The sequence below is a fragment of the Mugil cephalus genome, chromosome 21, assembly GCF_022458985.1.
Source record: "Mugil cephalus isolate CIBA_MC_2020 chromosome 21, CIBA_Mcephalus_1.1, whole genome shotgun sequence".
NCBI lineage: Eukaryota > Metazoa > Chordata > Actinopteri > Mugiliformes > Mugilidae > Mugil > Mugil cephalus.
The window spans coordinates 16,165,195-16,178,625 of NC_061790.1; the positions used below are offsets into that span (position 1 = coordinate 16,165,195).

The 13,431-nt window shown below is 42.5% G+C and overlaps 2 protein-coding genes across 2 annotated transcripts; one reads left to right on the plus strand and one right to left on the minus strand.

Annotated features, from left to right (window-relative positions):
* The first annotated feature begins 3,356 nt into the window (after nt 1-3,356).
* On the plus strand, nt 3,357-5,786 carry LOC124999499 (NF-kappa-B inhibitor alpha-like). Its single transcript, XM_047574419.1, has 6 exons — nt 3,357-3,667; nt 4,258-4,363; nt 4,476-4,683; nt 4,796-4,884; nt 5,001-5,261; nt 5,375-5,786. The coding sequence occupies exons 1-6, from the start codon at nt 3,435-3,437 to the stop codon at nt 5,402-5,404; spliced, it is 927 nt and encodes a 308-aa protein (XP_047430375.1). The 5' UTR covers nt 3,357-3,434; the 3' UTR covers nt 5,405-5,786.
* Nucleotides 5,787-7,993: 2,207 nt separating this feature from the next.
* Nucleotides 7,994-12,978, minus strand: LOC124999556 (proteasome subunit alpha type-6). Its single transcript, XM_047574532.1, has 7 exons — nt 12,797-12,978; nt 11,783-11,877; nt 11,251-11,332; nt 9,345-9,500; nt 9,073-9,251; nt 8,749-8,843; nt 7,994-8,196 (listed from the first exon to the last, which is right to left on the minus strand). Exons 1-7 carry the CDS (start codon nt 12,870-12,872, stop codon nt 8,139-8,141), a joined length of 741 nt encoding a protein of 246 aa, XP_047430488.1. The 5' UTR covers nt 12,873-12,978; the 3' UTR covers nt 7,994-8,138.
* Nucleotides 12,979-13,431: the final 453 nt, after the last annotated feature.

The window sequence follows — 13,431 nt, forward strand, 5'->3', positions numbered from 1 at the left end:
CTGACAAAGGCAAGCAGATAATTATCATTATCACACTGGAATACTAATTATGCATCTAGTGCTGGAAGCTAAAATGAAGGCGGAAACGACTAGCTGGGCTAATGGAATAAAAAGGAGCAATGATAAATAAGTAATTAAAAAGTAACAATGCTACACTTGACCATGGAGTTCCACAATTAATACATATTTTGTTTAAATTATACACTTAAAAAATGTAATTGTGTCTGAATGTAAGTTGTGGAATCAGTGCTAAAAGTTATCATTTTTCAGAAGCTTAGCTTACAAGAAGTAGACACAGCTTCTGTACAAAATTCAAAATTTGCCACGTACACCTTAAAAGCTCAACTATCAAGATCAAATGAGACAACTGCAATGGTTTTATTTTGTAAAAATAATAATCCAGACTAAATAACATGCTATAACATGATTTACAACTCCCCTGGTGTAAGCTAGCTGTGACTCCATTTAAGCTAAGCTAATTTTGTTTGTTTGTTTATTTCTAGCTCCAGGATAATGACAGCACTATCAGTCTTCTCATCTGCCAGCAGAAAGGCGAATAAGAGTTTCCCAAAATGCTAAACTCTTCCTTTAAATGACAATAATACATGTGCTCCAGAAATTACTAGTGTTTCAGTTTCACAAATTAGCCATGATGTAATTTCAGTATTATAATTCTACACATACGCACATCTTCATCGACAGCATTTTTAACCCTTTAAACAACACAAAACTAGCAAGTTACACAATATTTAGAAAAAGATGTGTGTTCATTGTTAGGTCTGAGTAGTATTTATTTATTTTTGTGATTGACTGCAGTTTCAGTTTATTGTGTAATCCAGACAAAAGCCTGGAAATAAAGCTACGTTATGCCTCTTGGAAACTGTTTCGTGTAGCAGTCTGTGGTGATGCTTTATTGACTTTGTACTACGTAATGGCTGAGATGTTTTGTCCACCCCATTCATATCAATTGCGGGCAGTTAAGTGTATATGATTTTGTGACCTCTAGTGGTGACATTGCAGACTGCAAACAACTTTCATCCTTACCTTCCAAACATGTAGATCATATGGAGGCAAATGGGAAATAAATAAACAATTAAACAACAACGACAGCATGAAAGCCATACTGCAGAACCAGTTTGTCTTGTGCTTGTTCAGACTATAATAGAAAAACATGATAGCAAAATATGGGGGATACTATTGAAGAGGACCCACTTCTTATGAGATTATGGAGGGCTCACTCTAAGGCAAAAACATATCCATTCCTACTTTTAGGTGATTAAACAAAAATGAAATAATAATAACAAAATAAAATAAATCCCATTTAATCGTAAGATCACCTTAAATCCCACTGGTCCTTTAAAAACACTGAACATCATAAAATTAATTTGTTGTGGAAGTGCATGCAGGGCTGTGATATTAGAGCATTAGTTTTTATCTTATTCTGCCTAATAAACAATAAACAGGTAATTGTATTGTAACGGAACAACCTATTTGTGTGCAGGGTTAATTGCAGAGAAAACAAGTTTGTTATGTTCTGTGCACCATCAGGTGACCCACCAGGGTGTGATGCCCCCTGGGGCACTTTACTGAGTCAGATAAGGCGTGCTTTACCACCACACAGACGTAAGGCAACGCAGAGAGCCTCAGAATGAACTGGCGTCACCACTTTCTCAGTGGTTGGTCCATGGCAACCAGCGGTAAACACAAGGCAAGCAGAGACAAGAGCACTTGCACAGTTTCACAAAAAGAGGAAGACAAAAAAAAATGTGAAGATGCTAAGTGGAAGTCCCAGTATTTTCCCATAGGGGGTGAATGTCTCACCATATATACACACAAGCACACGAGCTAGGCAACAGGAGGAAAAGCACAGGGCTGCAAGAACAGTTTGTCCCCTGATTCCTCCTTGTGATACTTGGCAGGGCTGAAAGAATGTGTGGAATCCGACAGAGAGGAGATGGCGTGTGCTTGCACGAGTGACGTTTGTCTGATGTGACGCACTCTCACAGACACTTGAGCTCAAGGATAGAGTAGACGGTGATATCACAGCCCCGCCGGGCGTGCGCGTAGGTGTGCACGTTGGGTTTGAATCTTGTAAACCCGACTGAGTATCGCCCCACAGAGGTGTGAATGCTCACTGCTGTTGGATACGGTTGCTATGTTTTCGACAAGCCCTCCTTTCAAAGTGTACACAAAGGTGATCCTGGTTTTTTGTGCGAAATGTCAGGGAAGCACAGACAGTCACGCACCTTGCCACCAGGTTGTGTAACAGAAAGGAACTTTCCACTTTAAGATTTGCCTGAAAGAGTGGGACAATATGTTTACAAAAATTTATTTATTTAAAAAAAAAAAAAGGAAAATATGTAAAATTCCCACCAAAAATCTCAGTAGAGTCATAGCGCTGACTGGGGAACACAATATTTCCCAGGATCAAAGCGTGCTTGTGGAGAATTTTACCTCCAGCAGAAATATCTTACTGTAAGCACGTACAGAGTTGGATGGGTAAGTCCACAACGTCCTGTTGTGTTGCTATCATGAGGGAGACTCCATGAGGAAACTTAAGAATCTCCCCCCCTCCTCCTCTTCTGCACTCAGCACACTGCGTAAATCCACTTTGTGCTGTAAATTCTGTACCAATATTAATGTGGAAATCCTGACACCTCTCTCTGTGTGTCCCTTGAATGTTCCAGGAGTAGACTTTTTTTTTTTTATCAGTTTCACACCATGCACTATTTCCACATGTGTAAATCATGCTTAAATGTGTTTTTGAGATCCTGTATTTACATTAATATTACACATGAAGATGTCTGTCAACTCTTGATACTAAATAAGGGCTTCGGGTATGCACCAAAATAGATTACGTTCCAAGCTCAACCTGCAAATACATAAGTGCAATCTCTTCATAACACATTTCGTTTCAGTGAATTCAAATGTATTCCACCCATTTTGAGGCCCTCGGATGTGCTTAAAATGTAGAAATATTGGATTGCTTTTAAAATGGTGACAAAAATGAAAAATGTGCAATGCTGCTTGGGGTTTAGCCGGTTGAAACAGATAATTTCCCCAGTGCAGAAGGGAATTCTTCAAGAGCGAGTCAGGGGCCGTCTCCTTCTCATTCATGCCAGTCATGCCTCATTCACTGAACTTTGTCTCTTAACCTACATCACAGGTGAAAATAGGTGTCTAATAGGAAACTACACGTTTTCATTCTGAGAGTCTTTTTTCGGAGGGGGGGATTTTTTTGTCACAAAAGCACAGCCCGGTGTGATTTCCCTAGCCTTTTCTAAGATAAGTCAATTGGAAATCCCCGCGCAAGCTCCGCCCAGCCGAGGCACATACAAAACTCAGTGCGCCTCCCTCAGCCAACCATTCTTCCCCCTGACCTTTGGAGAGAAAGAAGCACGGAGTTGCTTTCTACTGACAGTCGCAGAGTCAACATGGACGTCCACAGAGTCCCCAACCACAACCAAATGGATTATACGACAGACAACGCGGATCCCAAGCACGGGAAAAACTTGCCTTGCCAGGAGGACCGCTTTGACAGCGGCCTGGATTCCCTAAAGGAGGACGATCTGGTGAACGAGTTTGAGAACTTTACTGTGAACGCGAGCAAAGATCACTCGCTGGAATACGAGCCTTGGAGAAACGCAGTGACTGACGACGGTGACACGTAAGTGGAATTTATGCGGATTGCTTTTTTTTCTTCTTCTTTTTAATTTTTCTGCGATTGCGCATTTGCAAATTTCATCTTTCTGCGCAAACCAAGTTGGAGCTTTGCACAAGAGCGCGGCTGAAAACTATAAATACAGCGCGCTGAAAAAATATGAGAACTTGCAAAAGTGTAGGCATGGAAATGTCGAAAGTTGCAAGTAAACAAGAGGCATTTTAAAGTTGTGTATATGCGTGCAGCACAGTGCACATAAGTGTGTAAGTGTGTATAAGTGTGTGTGTGTGTGTGTGTGTGTTTGTGTGCGCTTTGGCTGAGAGCGCAGTCTGGGCGGTGCTAAAGTCCGCCGTGCGCGTTCAGGAAAGTCCCTGGCCCGCTGCCAGTAACTGATAAAGCATCAGATGTGTCAAGCCACAACTGGTGGAAATAACCCGACAAAACTCCATTCTTGCGAAACGCTCCACTGCTCAGGCTTTGTTCTTTCTTTCTTGGCTGGAACCACTTCCTCCGCGCGTATTTTTTTTTCTTCGTTTTTTGAAAAGCACTATTTTAACTAACCTCTCTCTATTTTTTTTCTGTCCTCCTCCACACAGGCTCCTCCACTTGGCCGTCATTCATGAAGCTTTTGAACATGCCCTCCAGATGATCAAACTGTCCCACTGTCACCCCTTCCTCAATGTACAGAACCACCAGAGACAGGTAATAACCACCGTCAAACACAAATGATTATCAGAGAGTTAAAAATAAACCTCCACCTTCTTCCTCAGTCACACAAGTCAACTAACATATGTTATTATTGTCTTTTCCACAGACTGCCCTGCATCTAGCAGTGATCACAGAGCAGCCCCAGTTGGTGGAGAGGCTCCTGAAGGCCGGCGCTGACCCACTGTTGGCCGACGGCAGCGGGAACACAGCTCTCCACATCGCCTGCAAAAGAGGCTCCCTCGCCTGCTTTGGCGTCATAACACAGAACTGCCAACGCCACCTCACATCCATCTTGTCCTTCCCCAACTACAATGGTAAGCATTGAGTTACAAAGCACTCATACAACCACCTAGAAATGGGCATATAGCCATAAGCTGACTTCAAACTGGATTGTTCATTGAACTTTTCCCCATTTTCTCTTTCTAGGACATAACTGTCTCCACTTGGCATCAATCAACGGCTACATTTCTTTGGTGGAAAGCCTTGTTCAGTTGGGTGCAGACATCAATGCACAGGTAGGTGTCATTAACTCAGAATGACTTCAGTTTAAAAAAAAAAAAAAGTTGTCCAGATGAGAAAAGCCAAGTCACGTGCAGGAGCCTAACCCATTGTTCTCATTGTCTCCCTGTAGGAACAGTGCAGTGGACGGACAGCGCTGCACCTGGCAGTGGATCTCCAGAACCCCACTCTTGTCTGCCGCCTCGTTGAGCTCGGCGCCGACGTCAACAGCTTGAACTACGGTGGCTTCACGCCGTACCACCTCACCTATGGGCGCCAGAACGAGGAGATTCGATGCCAGCTGTATGAGAAGACGGCTCTGGAGCTGAGGGCGCTGCCCGAAAGCGAATCAGAGGAGAGTGACATGGAGGATCTGGACACATCTGAGGACGAGGTTAGTATCTGCATCATACCAGCACAGTTAGCTATATCAATTATTACTGGATGTCACATGTTCAGATCTTCAAAGTACCAGTCTCTAATGTGTCCTTAATTTCTCTCCTACAGCTGTATGACGACATCAAGTTTGGAAAGTAAAAACAACCATCTTTCCACTGGTGGTGTGAATAAGAAGCTGCTACTGGGTTCGCCGAACCGCGGCCCCCCAAGAGGGGACATATCAGTCGCAAGTCCCCTCCCCGTCCAGGTCCACAGGTGCTGGCCCAGGGATCGCAAACAAGAATGAAGAAGGCATCCCGTCTGGTCAAGTCCGCTCAAGATCACTGAACAATCTGCACCAAAGAAACCACAACAAGGCGGCGACCTCCACACGGTCCTCGCGTTACTGTATATCTGAATGTGTACATACCAGACATGTGTAATATATTGTGAATACAGAGATATTATTTTTCTACTTGTGCATAAGTGTGAATTTAAACACTATTATAAATGTTCAAAATAAAAAGAGTCTATGAATATACAAGCGCTTCGACTGGTGTGTTTACTCAGCTGAGTCACAAGTAGAATTTCCAAGCATATGATCGTCTGTGGCCTTTCCACACCGTAGAACAAACATCATCTCTCATTTTCACAAAGGGAAGAGGAAGAGTCACAACCCAGACATGTGAAAGATACACAGACAAAAAAAAAAAAAGATTAAACACTCAGCCCCTGGGAACAGTATGGGATTTCCTTTTGTTGGGTCACCAGGTCTGAGTCACCGTGCAGAAAGTCCCTGGGCGGCATAAGAGGAACATAGTGTGCTTAAATATTCCACCCTTCCCTCGAACTGCCACAGCCGACTGGCAGCACTTCCTGGTAGAACGACCTAGGAAATTTTAAAAGGAGGAAATGCTTTTTATTTTATTTTATTTATTTTTTTTACAGCTATGGGATGGGTTCCACAGGTGTGAATTGCAATTACTGCTGTGTCATAGCAACCAGGAAACTTAGCTGGAGTCTGGGAAGTACAGGATTTCTTGGTCTGCTGATAAGATGTGCTCACTTAAGACAGGAATTTTTCACCAAATACCAAAGTGTCCGCTTTTTACCATTTCCCAGTATGAAGTAAACCTGGAAGCAACACATGACGCAGAAGAAGTTCCAGCGTGACTTGGGTTTCACAGTTGTGTATACTGCGTCTTACCTGGGCTGTAAACATGAACCATGGCCTCTACGGGATTACAGGGAGATTTCCCAATAAGCGAAAGGACTTCTTCAGGGGTCAAGAAGCGGAATTGTAAACATTACTCGAGGAAAAGGCCGTGTCTGATATTGAAACTGCTGTGAAAAGAAAGAAGTGACGGCAACAAAAAGCAGTGTCTTATAGTAAATGGTTTAAAACAAATGGAATGACTAGCTCATGACGCGACAGCATCACTTCTGATCATGTTGATGACGAAAAGCTGAGCAGGATGGGACCATTGACTAGAACTCTAAACCAGAGGCCATGTGTCAAAACCATAATGAAATATGGGGGAACGACTTTCCCCTTTGCAAAGAGAAACTATTTATGTTCTACATTTCCGGTAACTAGCACCAATCTATTTCTGTTTAAGAGGAGGAGAAAATAAGAATGTAGAGAAATTGAGGTCAAGTCAGTCAGCGTTGTGTTTGTAGTAAAAGGAGCTCTCCACAGCACCTTGGTGGGTCATGTGATTTTTGCGCATTGGCAGCCACAACAGGAAGCTCGGAGGTAGAGCTCTGCGTCGGCTCAGGTTCCCATAAACATTTAGTCCTGCTGCTCAGCTAAGGTTACAAAACCAGAGGCTTTCATTTACCAGGGGCAGAAATCTTACATGTAGTACTGTGCAAAAGTTTTAGGCAGGTGTGTGTGTGTGTGTGTGTGTGTGTGTGTGTGTGTGTGTCATCAATATCTGGTGCTACTACTCTTTGGCTTCAAACCAACATCAATCCTTATAGGTACACTTGCACAAAGTCAGGGGTTTTATAGGACGGTTGACACAGTGGTCGGCCAAGGAAACTTAGTGCAGCAGATGAAAAACACATCAAGCTTATTTCTCTTTGAAATTTGAAGAAGTGGTCTTCATGAAGAGTCAAAAACCCATCCCTCTGACATGGAAACAAGGCCAAGAGACTCAACTAAGCACCAAAACATAGGCACTGGGTGCAGAAAAATGGCAGCAAGTGCTCTAGATTTGTCAAAATGTGAAATATTTGGCTGTAGCAGAGGGTAGTTTGGGGCTGGAGAGAGCTACAATAGTGAGTGTCTGCAGGCAACAGTGAAGCATGGTGGAGGTTCCTTGCAAGTTTGGGGCTGCATTTCTACAAATGGAGTTGTGGATTTGGTCAGGATTAATGGTGTCCTCAATGCTGAGAAATACAGGCAGATGCTTATCCATCATGCCAGTACAATCAGGGAGGCGTATGATTGGCTTCAAATTTATTCTGTAGCAGGACAAAGACCCCAGACATACAGTTATGGTCATTAAGGACTGTCCTCAATGTGAAGAACAACAAGAAGTCCTGGAAGTGATGGCATGGCGCCCACAGAGCCCTGATCTCACCATCATGGAGTGTACCTGGGATAATATGAAGTAGTTTACAGAGCAGCCCCAGTTGGGGCGGCCCCCCACCCCTCACCCCCACAGTAGTTACATGTCCACAAGATTTATTAGATACTTGTTGTAAAAAACCATCACCTGGAAAAAAATATATTACCCATAATTTACTCCAAAAACTTGTTTTTATTGTTGAATGAAACAGTGGGGGGGGTAAATGTACAGCAAACAAAGATTAAACACCAGCCTCCATCTGGGAACTGCGTATCCCATCATGCTCTAACTCCAACGGGTGACATTTCTCTGCTCGCTCAGTCCCGCTCTGCCAGGGACATCAGGTGGACGTCTACTTCGGCCTCTGTCAAAATCCTGCAAGGACCACAAAAAAAAAAAAAAAAATAGGTTGAGGATGGTGGTTAAAATCTAAATCTGCATCAAATCACTAATAAGCACATTAGCTGACTGACTGTAGTTATATTTGAAACGCTGCTTCCAAGCAGGGTTGTTTACTAAAATGAAATGGTAGGTTAATAGACTGGTTTTCACTGGAATTATATCCTAAGTCTTACAAAATTGTTGCCTCATCTATTCATTATGCTTTGGAATTTCCTACACTGAGGTAGCGGGCAATTACCTTGCTAACGGTTAGCCTCTGTGGCTTCTAGACACAGACAGATGCTTGAAGTGCACTTCTTCTGAAATCTAACTACACATTCCACTGGCACAGGCAGAAACAGCTATGACTTGTCTCTTCTTAAACAGAAACAATATAATTTGCTCAAACTACAGAATTGAAACAAACAACACTTTAAGTGTGAGCAAAAAGGACTATCCGTTAGTGATTTAAGTATGACATGAATACTTCAGAGATGTTATTATGGCAACAGCTATGCGCATCTGAAAAGGCCAAATGATACCAACCTGAACTTGGCGTCCTGTGTTGTGACAACGCCCACCTCCAGCTCAGAGGGTTTGAAGTCAATGGAAAGAACGGTTGACAGACAGGAGATTGCTGTCTGAAGGGGAGAAGAAGAGAACAGAGGGCATCAGATACAGTAAGATCAGGGATAGGATACCTTCATTTGGCCATTTAACATTCAGTTGTAGCTCAGTAGGCCTTTACGTCACATAAAGGTAGTTACAAAAACAACGCTTGGAAACCACCATTCATCACACTGTTTACTTTCGCATTCCAGTTCTTTTCTTGGCAACCTGTGCTGCAACGGTGAGATGTTTGTCTCTTACCTCAATAGTCTGTTCAAAGGTCCAGTCCAGTTTCTTTTTCACTTTCTTCTCCAGGAAGCTGGTGGCTTCTGTCTGCTTCACTCCAGCGGCCGTGGCCTTGAAGCCGCAGTAGTAGCCTGCTGGGTCGCATTTGTACACCTGGGGGCCGTACTCCTCGTCTATGCCGATCACGATCATACCTGCGGGTTCATCAGAGGGGACAACCAGTGACTTCTTGGTCTACCTAACCTTCTGCACCTGTCAAACCCTTCTATATGGATAAATGTACTCACAGCAGCCCAGCGGTCGCATCTCAGCGTTCTGCGTGTAGACTTGCGAGATGTCGGCAATTCTCTTACAGAGCATGTCCACTGGAATCTCATAACCGTACTTGTACTGCCAGTTGGCCGCCTCGTAGCGAGCTCGCTGGACTTGAGACCTGCTGTCGGCTGTAAGAGACCAGATTGTGTAGAAAAGGGGCTCATTTGTTTCCAAGAAGCAGTTTATTATCACACTGCTTTTTTTTTGCTTATGCAAACTTCTGACGTAATGTTTCATTGATACCCACGAAGAGCTGCCCTCGGGGTAAAAGTTACACTAGTTTGGAAAGAGGAACCATCATCTGCCATAAATGATGTGACTAAGAAACACATGCATGTAGTCAAAAGCTGCAGTGTTTTCTGCTGAAGGAAGTATTGTGCCGCGTTTCCGAAAAGAAAGCCCCACACAATGTTTCAGTAATAGAAAGTTAGAGAATAAGGAGGAACCGCAAAACTCAATATGCAACCTCTGAGCAGGAACATCAGTAAATGGGTAAACTACTATGTTTTTACAACCGTGTTTCCAAGTTGTAAAGTATCAAAAAAATACGTTCGTTTTCAATATGATGCCAGGCAAACACAGACTGAAAAGGCTGGGTCAGGAGCGTTTTTCATGCTGTGTTGCATCACCTCTTCTGTAAGTGTTTGGGAACCCACAAGGGCAACGACTGTGGTTCTCAGCCTTTGGTAACTCTGCTGTGTCTTACACTGATCTGCATTAATAGTTTTCTTTTACATGCAAGTTACCCATGTCACTTCCATGACATCACAGATGTTTGCTTTTGAAATGTGCTCTCATAACAAGTCAGACGTAGATTGGTGTTACCAGACTCACACCACTTGGATTTTATTATGAGGCATGTTTCATCTGATATAGAGAAACCAACACCTCTGCACACACCCAATTAGTAATTTTTCATATGAACTAATTATTTTGTCCACAGATGAGTTCTTCTGTCCAGCACCACATAAAGCCGCCCAAGTGTTTTGATTGGCCTGGCAGATCCTTGATGTATTCTGAACTTTCTGGAACAAATAACATGTGGGTGGGGGAAGTTGGTCTGGTTTCCAGGTCAAGTCAGATGGACCTTGTCCTATATAGCCAGAGGGCCACAGTGTCCTTATTACAATAAACAATTTCACATTTTGATTGGTCAAACCATGAGACAGTTTTCCACTTCACTTGAGCTTGGGGCCAGAGGGGGCAGTGACTCAAGGGTCCTTTTTGTTATTTTCTTTGAATGGCAGCGCTTTATCTTGCGTTTGTGCAGCCACAAACTACGTTCAGTGACGAAAGCATTCCTGAGCCTACGCAGGGATTTCCACTTCTGAATTGCATCCGTTTTTAGTGCAGTGCTGCCTGTGGCCCTGAAGGTCACAGCCATAACACTGGTTTTCAGTTTGTCCCTTCTGTAAAGAGATTTCAGAGACTTTTAACACCATCATGTAGATGATGAAATCCCCAAATTCTTGGCAACATGAAAATATTATTCTTTTGAAGCTGAAGTTGGGAGTGGTAAACCTCTTCCCATCTTTACTTGTGAAACACTCTTCATAATCTTCCTTTTGTACCCAGTAATACAACTGATCTGTTGCCCATTTTTTCCCCTGGCTCAATATTTTTGAAAGGTTTTGCCTGCATCAAATCAAAACAAGAGGCTCAGTTTTTTCAACTACTTCCTTTTCTTTCTTTTTAATATCTGTTTTTGCTTTTTATGTCTTAATTTGACAGGTAGTAGCATTTTTTTGCAGTTTGTTTTTAGTTCCAGTACTGTTCAACAACCCAGACAAAAAGTGATAAATCACTGGCTAAAATTATCCAGTTGAGTGCATTTGCCTCTGTCTTGAATGTCTCTATAATCAAGAGCATTTTTCTTACCCGTCATCCCAGACATTACACATCCAATATTATCTGTTATTCTGAAAAGGTGGGTCACTGTAGAGGCATCCAGGAGCTTGTCCTGTTTAATGGAAACAAAAACACAAAGAATGAACACCCAATAGTGCATTCACCTTTTGATCACTGTAATAACAACAATGACATATAACTCATTATACAAATGATGCAAATAAAATAAAATGCATGCAAACATTACATGCACACTGAGTCATTAGATGTCAGATTGTCCCACTGACGCTTAAATTCTCTGGTACAAATGTGGGCGCAGAACTAGAAGAGCATTTAACCATAAATGAATTAATCCTCACGTTTCAGTGACAACAAACTGTATGTACAAATCCACATGAAAAGAGCATTTAACTTCACAATGAATATTATGAGGTATGGGGTGGTGGTGCAGGTGCACGCATCTTGTATCCACCTCAGAGTGTGAGTTAATATACTTTGTAGTATTCAGTCAATGACACAGCTGATGCAGCTGGATGAAAGAAGCAGCCTGGCATCAACTCACCGGTACTTTTTTCTGTGTTACGACAACTGCACAGTCCTTCCCCCTGACGGCTACCGATGTGAGTCCTCCTTGGTTAATGGCCTTGAAAGCATATTCTGCAAAAGAAGGCAAAGAGGATGTCTTTAAGCATATATCTTCATCCGACAAGAGCAATGAACTTGTAACATGGGAACACAACAAACAGAAGTTGCATCCACTGACTTTGCAGAGCACAGTCAAAATAAACAACGCGTTGTCTTGCTCTGCTGGAAAATGGGAGCAACAAGTAGAGAACTGTTATCGGGTGTCATCTGATCTTCCAAAGGGATTCTGTGAGAGTAACTATCAGTCATAGCGAACTAGCAGCATTTGAAGCAATGTATCATAGAATGTCCCATATAAATCAGTGAATCAGAAACCAAAAACAAAAAAAGATTGTATTAATTTACTAGTGTTGGCAGAGGAACTTGAGGATCTGACTCCTGCACGAGATCACACCAATAAAAGTTACGTCTATGTATTTATCTATTAAGATCAATTAATGAACCGAACCGCTGACTTTGTAGCCTTGAGTTTTCCTTCATGGCCAGCCAACACTTGCAATTATCAGGTAAAAGATACAAAATTGTTCTCAGACAGACCACACAGCGAAAGCTGAATATAACATAAAACAGGGACACATTTAAGCAACTTTACAAAGCCGTTATTTTTGACTTGACGTCAAGTTGACAGCCCCAGCAATGAATCAGCTTGCTTGACTGCAATGCTAACAACGCTAACTAGCCTCGCAGCCAGCTAGCTGTTTTGGTTCGCTATGTTTTGTTTGACGGTAGCACAGGTAAAGTAGACGTAAAATAACGACACAGACACCATTAGCAATACTTTAGTGGTTACATTTCATACCACTTTCGTTTTCGCGCGGTGTCATTTATCAGCCAGAAGTAGGACTGAGCGAACCATGACAGAGCATTTAGCCAGCTAGCACACACATAAGCCAGCGAAGCGGCTTTTCTCTAAACGAATCCCCGTACTGACCGACTTGGTAGAGCCTGCCTTCAGGAGAGAAGATGGTAATGTGTCGATCGAACCCTGCACTCGATCCTCGCGACATTTTACACGATTAAGTTGGCCGAGAAGTTCGTCCAAATGAATTAGCAGTCAGATTTCACTTCATGCACAATATTTCTGCCCGGAAGTCGAACAGACGGAACGCGAACTACATCCGGTGTCAGAGAGGCCTGCTTTGTTTCCATGGTGATACAAATACGGCCCACGCGTCATTGACGTGACTGGTTTGTGATAAAGCAAACTTTGCTACAGTGGCACGATTTTGAGGCCTTTTACTACTACAACATTACTTTGATAAATGCTGTAATTAACTATTTTGGAAGTTCACAGTTTACATTTATTATATCATAAAATACACTAGCTTATACACTGTTGCCCATAAAGTTGAAAGGCACATTCCCCTTTCTATTCCTGTTCATAAAGGGCAAAAAATATTTTTACTCCAATTTCATGGGCAATAGTGTATATGGATACGTTTCAACTCATCACACAAATTAGTTCCTGTAAACTTTATATTAAAGTTAGGCCTGCTTTGCTTTCATGGTCACACTAATACGGCTCATACGTCATTGATGTGACAGGTTTCTGATAAAGTAAACTTC

Excerpts from the sequence above, each read along its gene's own strand:
- LOC124999499 (XM_047574419.1), top strand. The coding sequence starts at position 3,435 with ATGGACGTCCACAGAGTCCCCAACCACAACCAAATGGATTATACGACA. Across the intron at positions 3,668-4,257 it reads GTGACTGACGACGGTGACAC|GCTCCTCCACTTGGCCGTCA; the intron begins GTAAGTGGAATT and ends TCCTCCACACAG. Across the intron at positions 5,262-5,374 it reads TGGACACATCTGAGGACGAG|CTGTATGACGACATCAAGTT; the intron begins GTTAGTATCTGC and ends TCTCTCCTACAG.
- LOC124999556 (XM_047574532.1), bottom strand. The coding sequence starts at position 12,872 with ATGTCGCGAGGATCGAGTGCAGGGTTCGATCGACACATTACCATCTTC. Across the intron at positions 11,333-11,782 it reads TAACACAGAAAAAAGTACCG|GACAAGCTCCTGGATGCCTC; the intron begins GTGAGTTGATGC and ends TCCATTAAACAG. Across the intron at positions 8,197-8,748 it reads ACACAGGACGCCAAGTTCAG|GATTTTGACAGAGGCCGAAG; the intron begins GTTGGTATCATT and ends TGGTCCTTGCAG.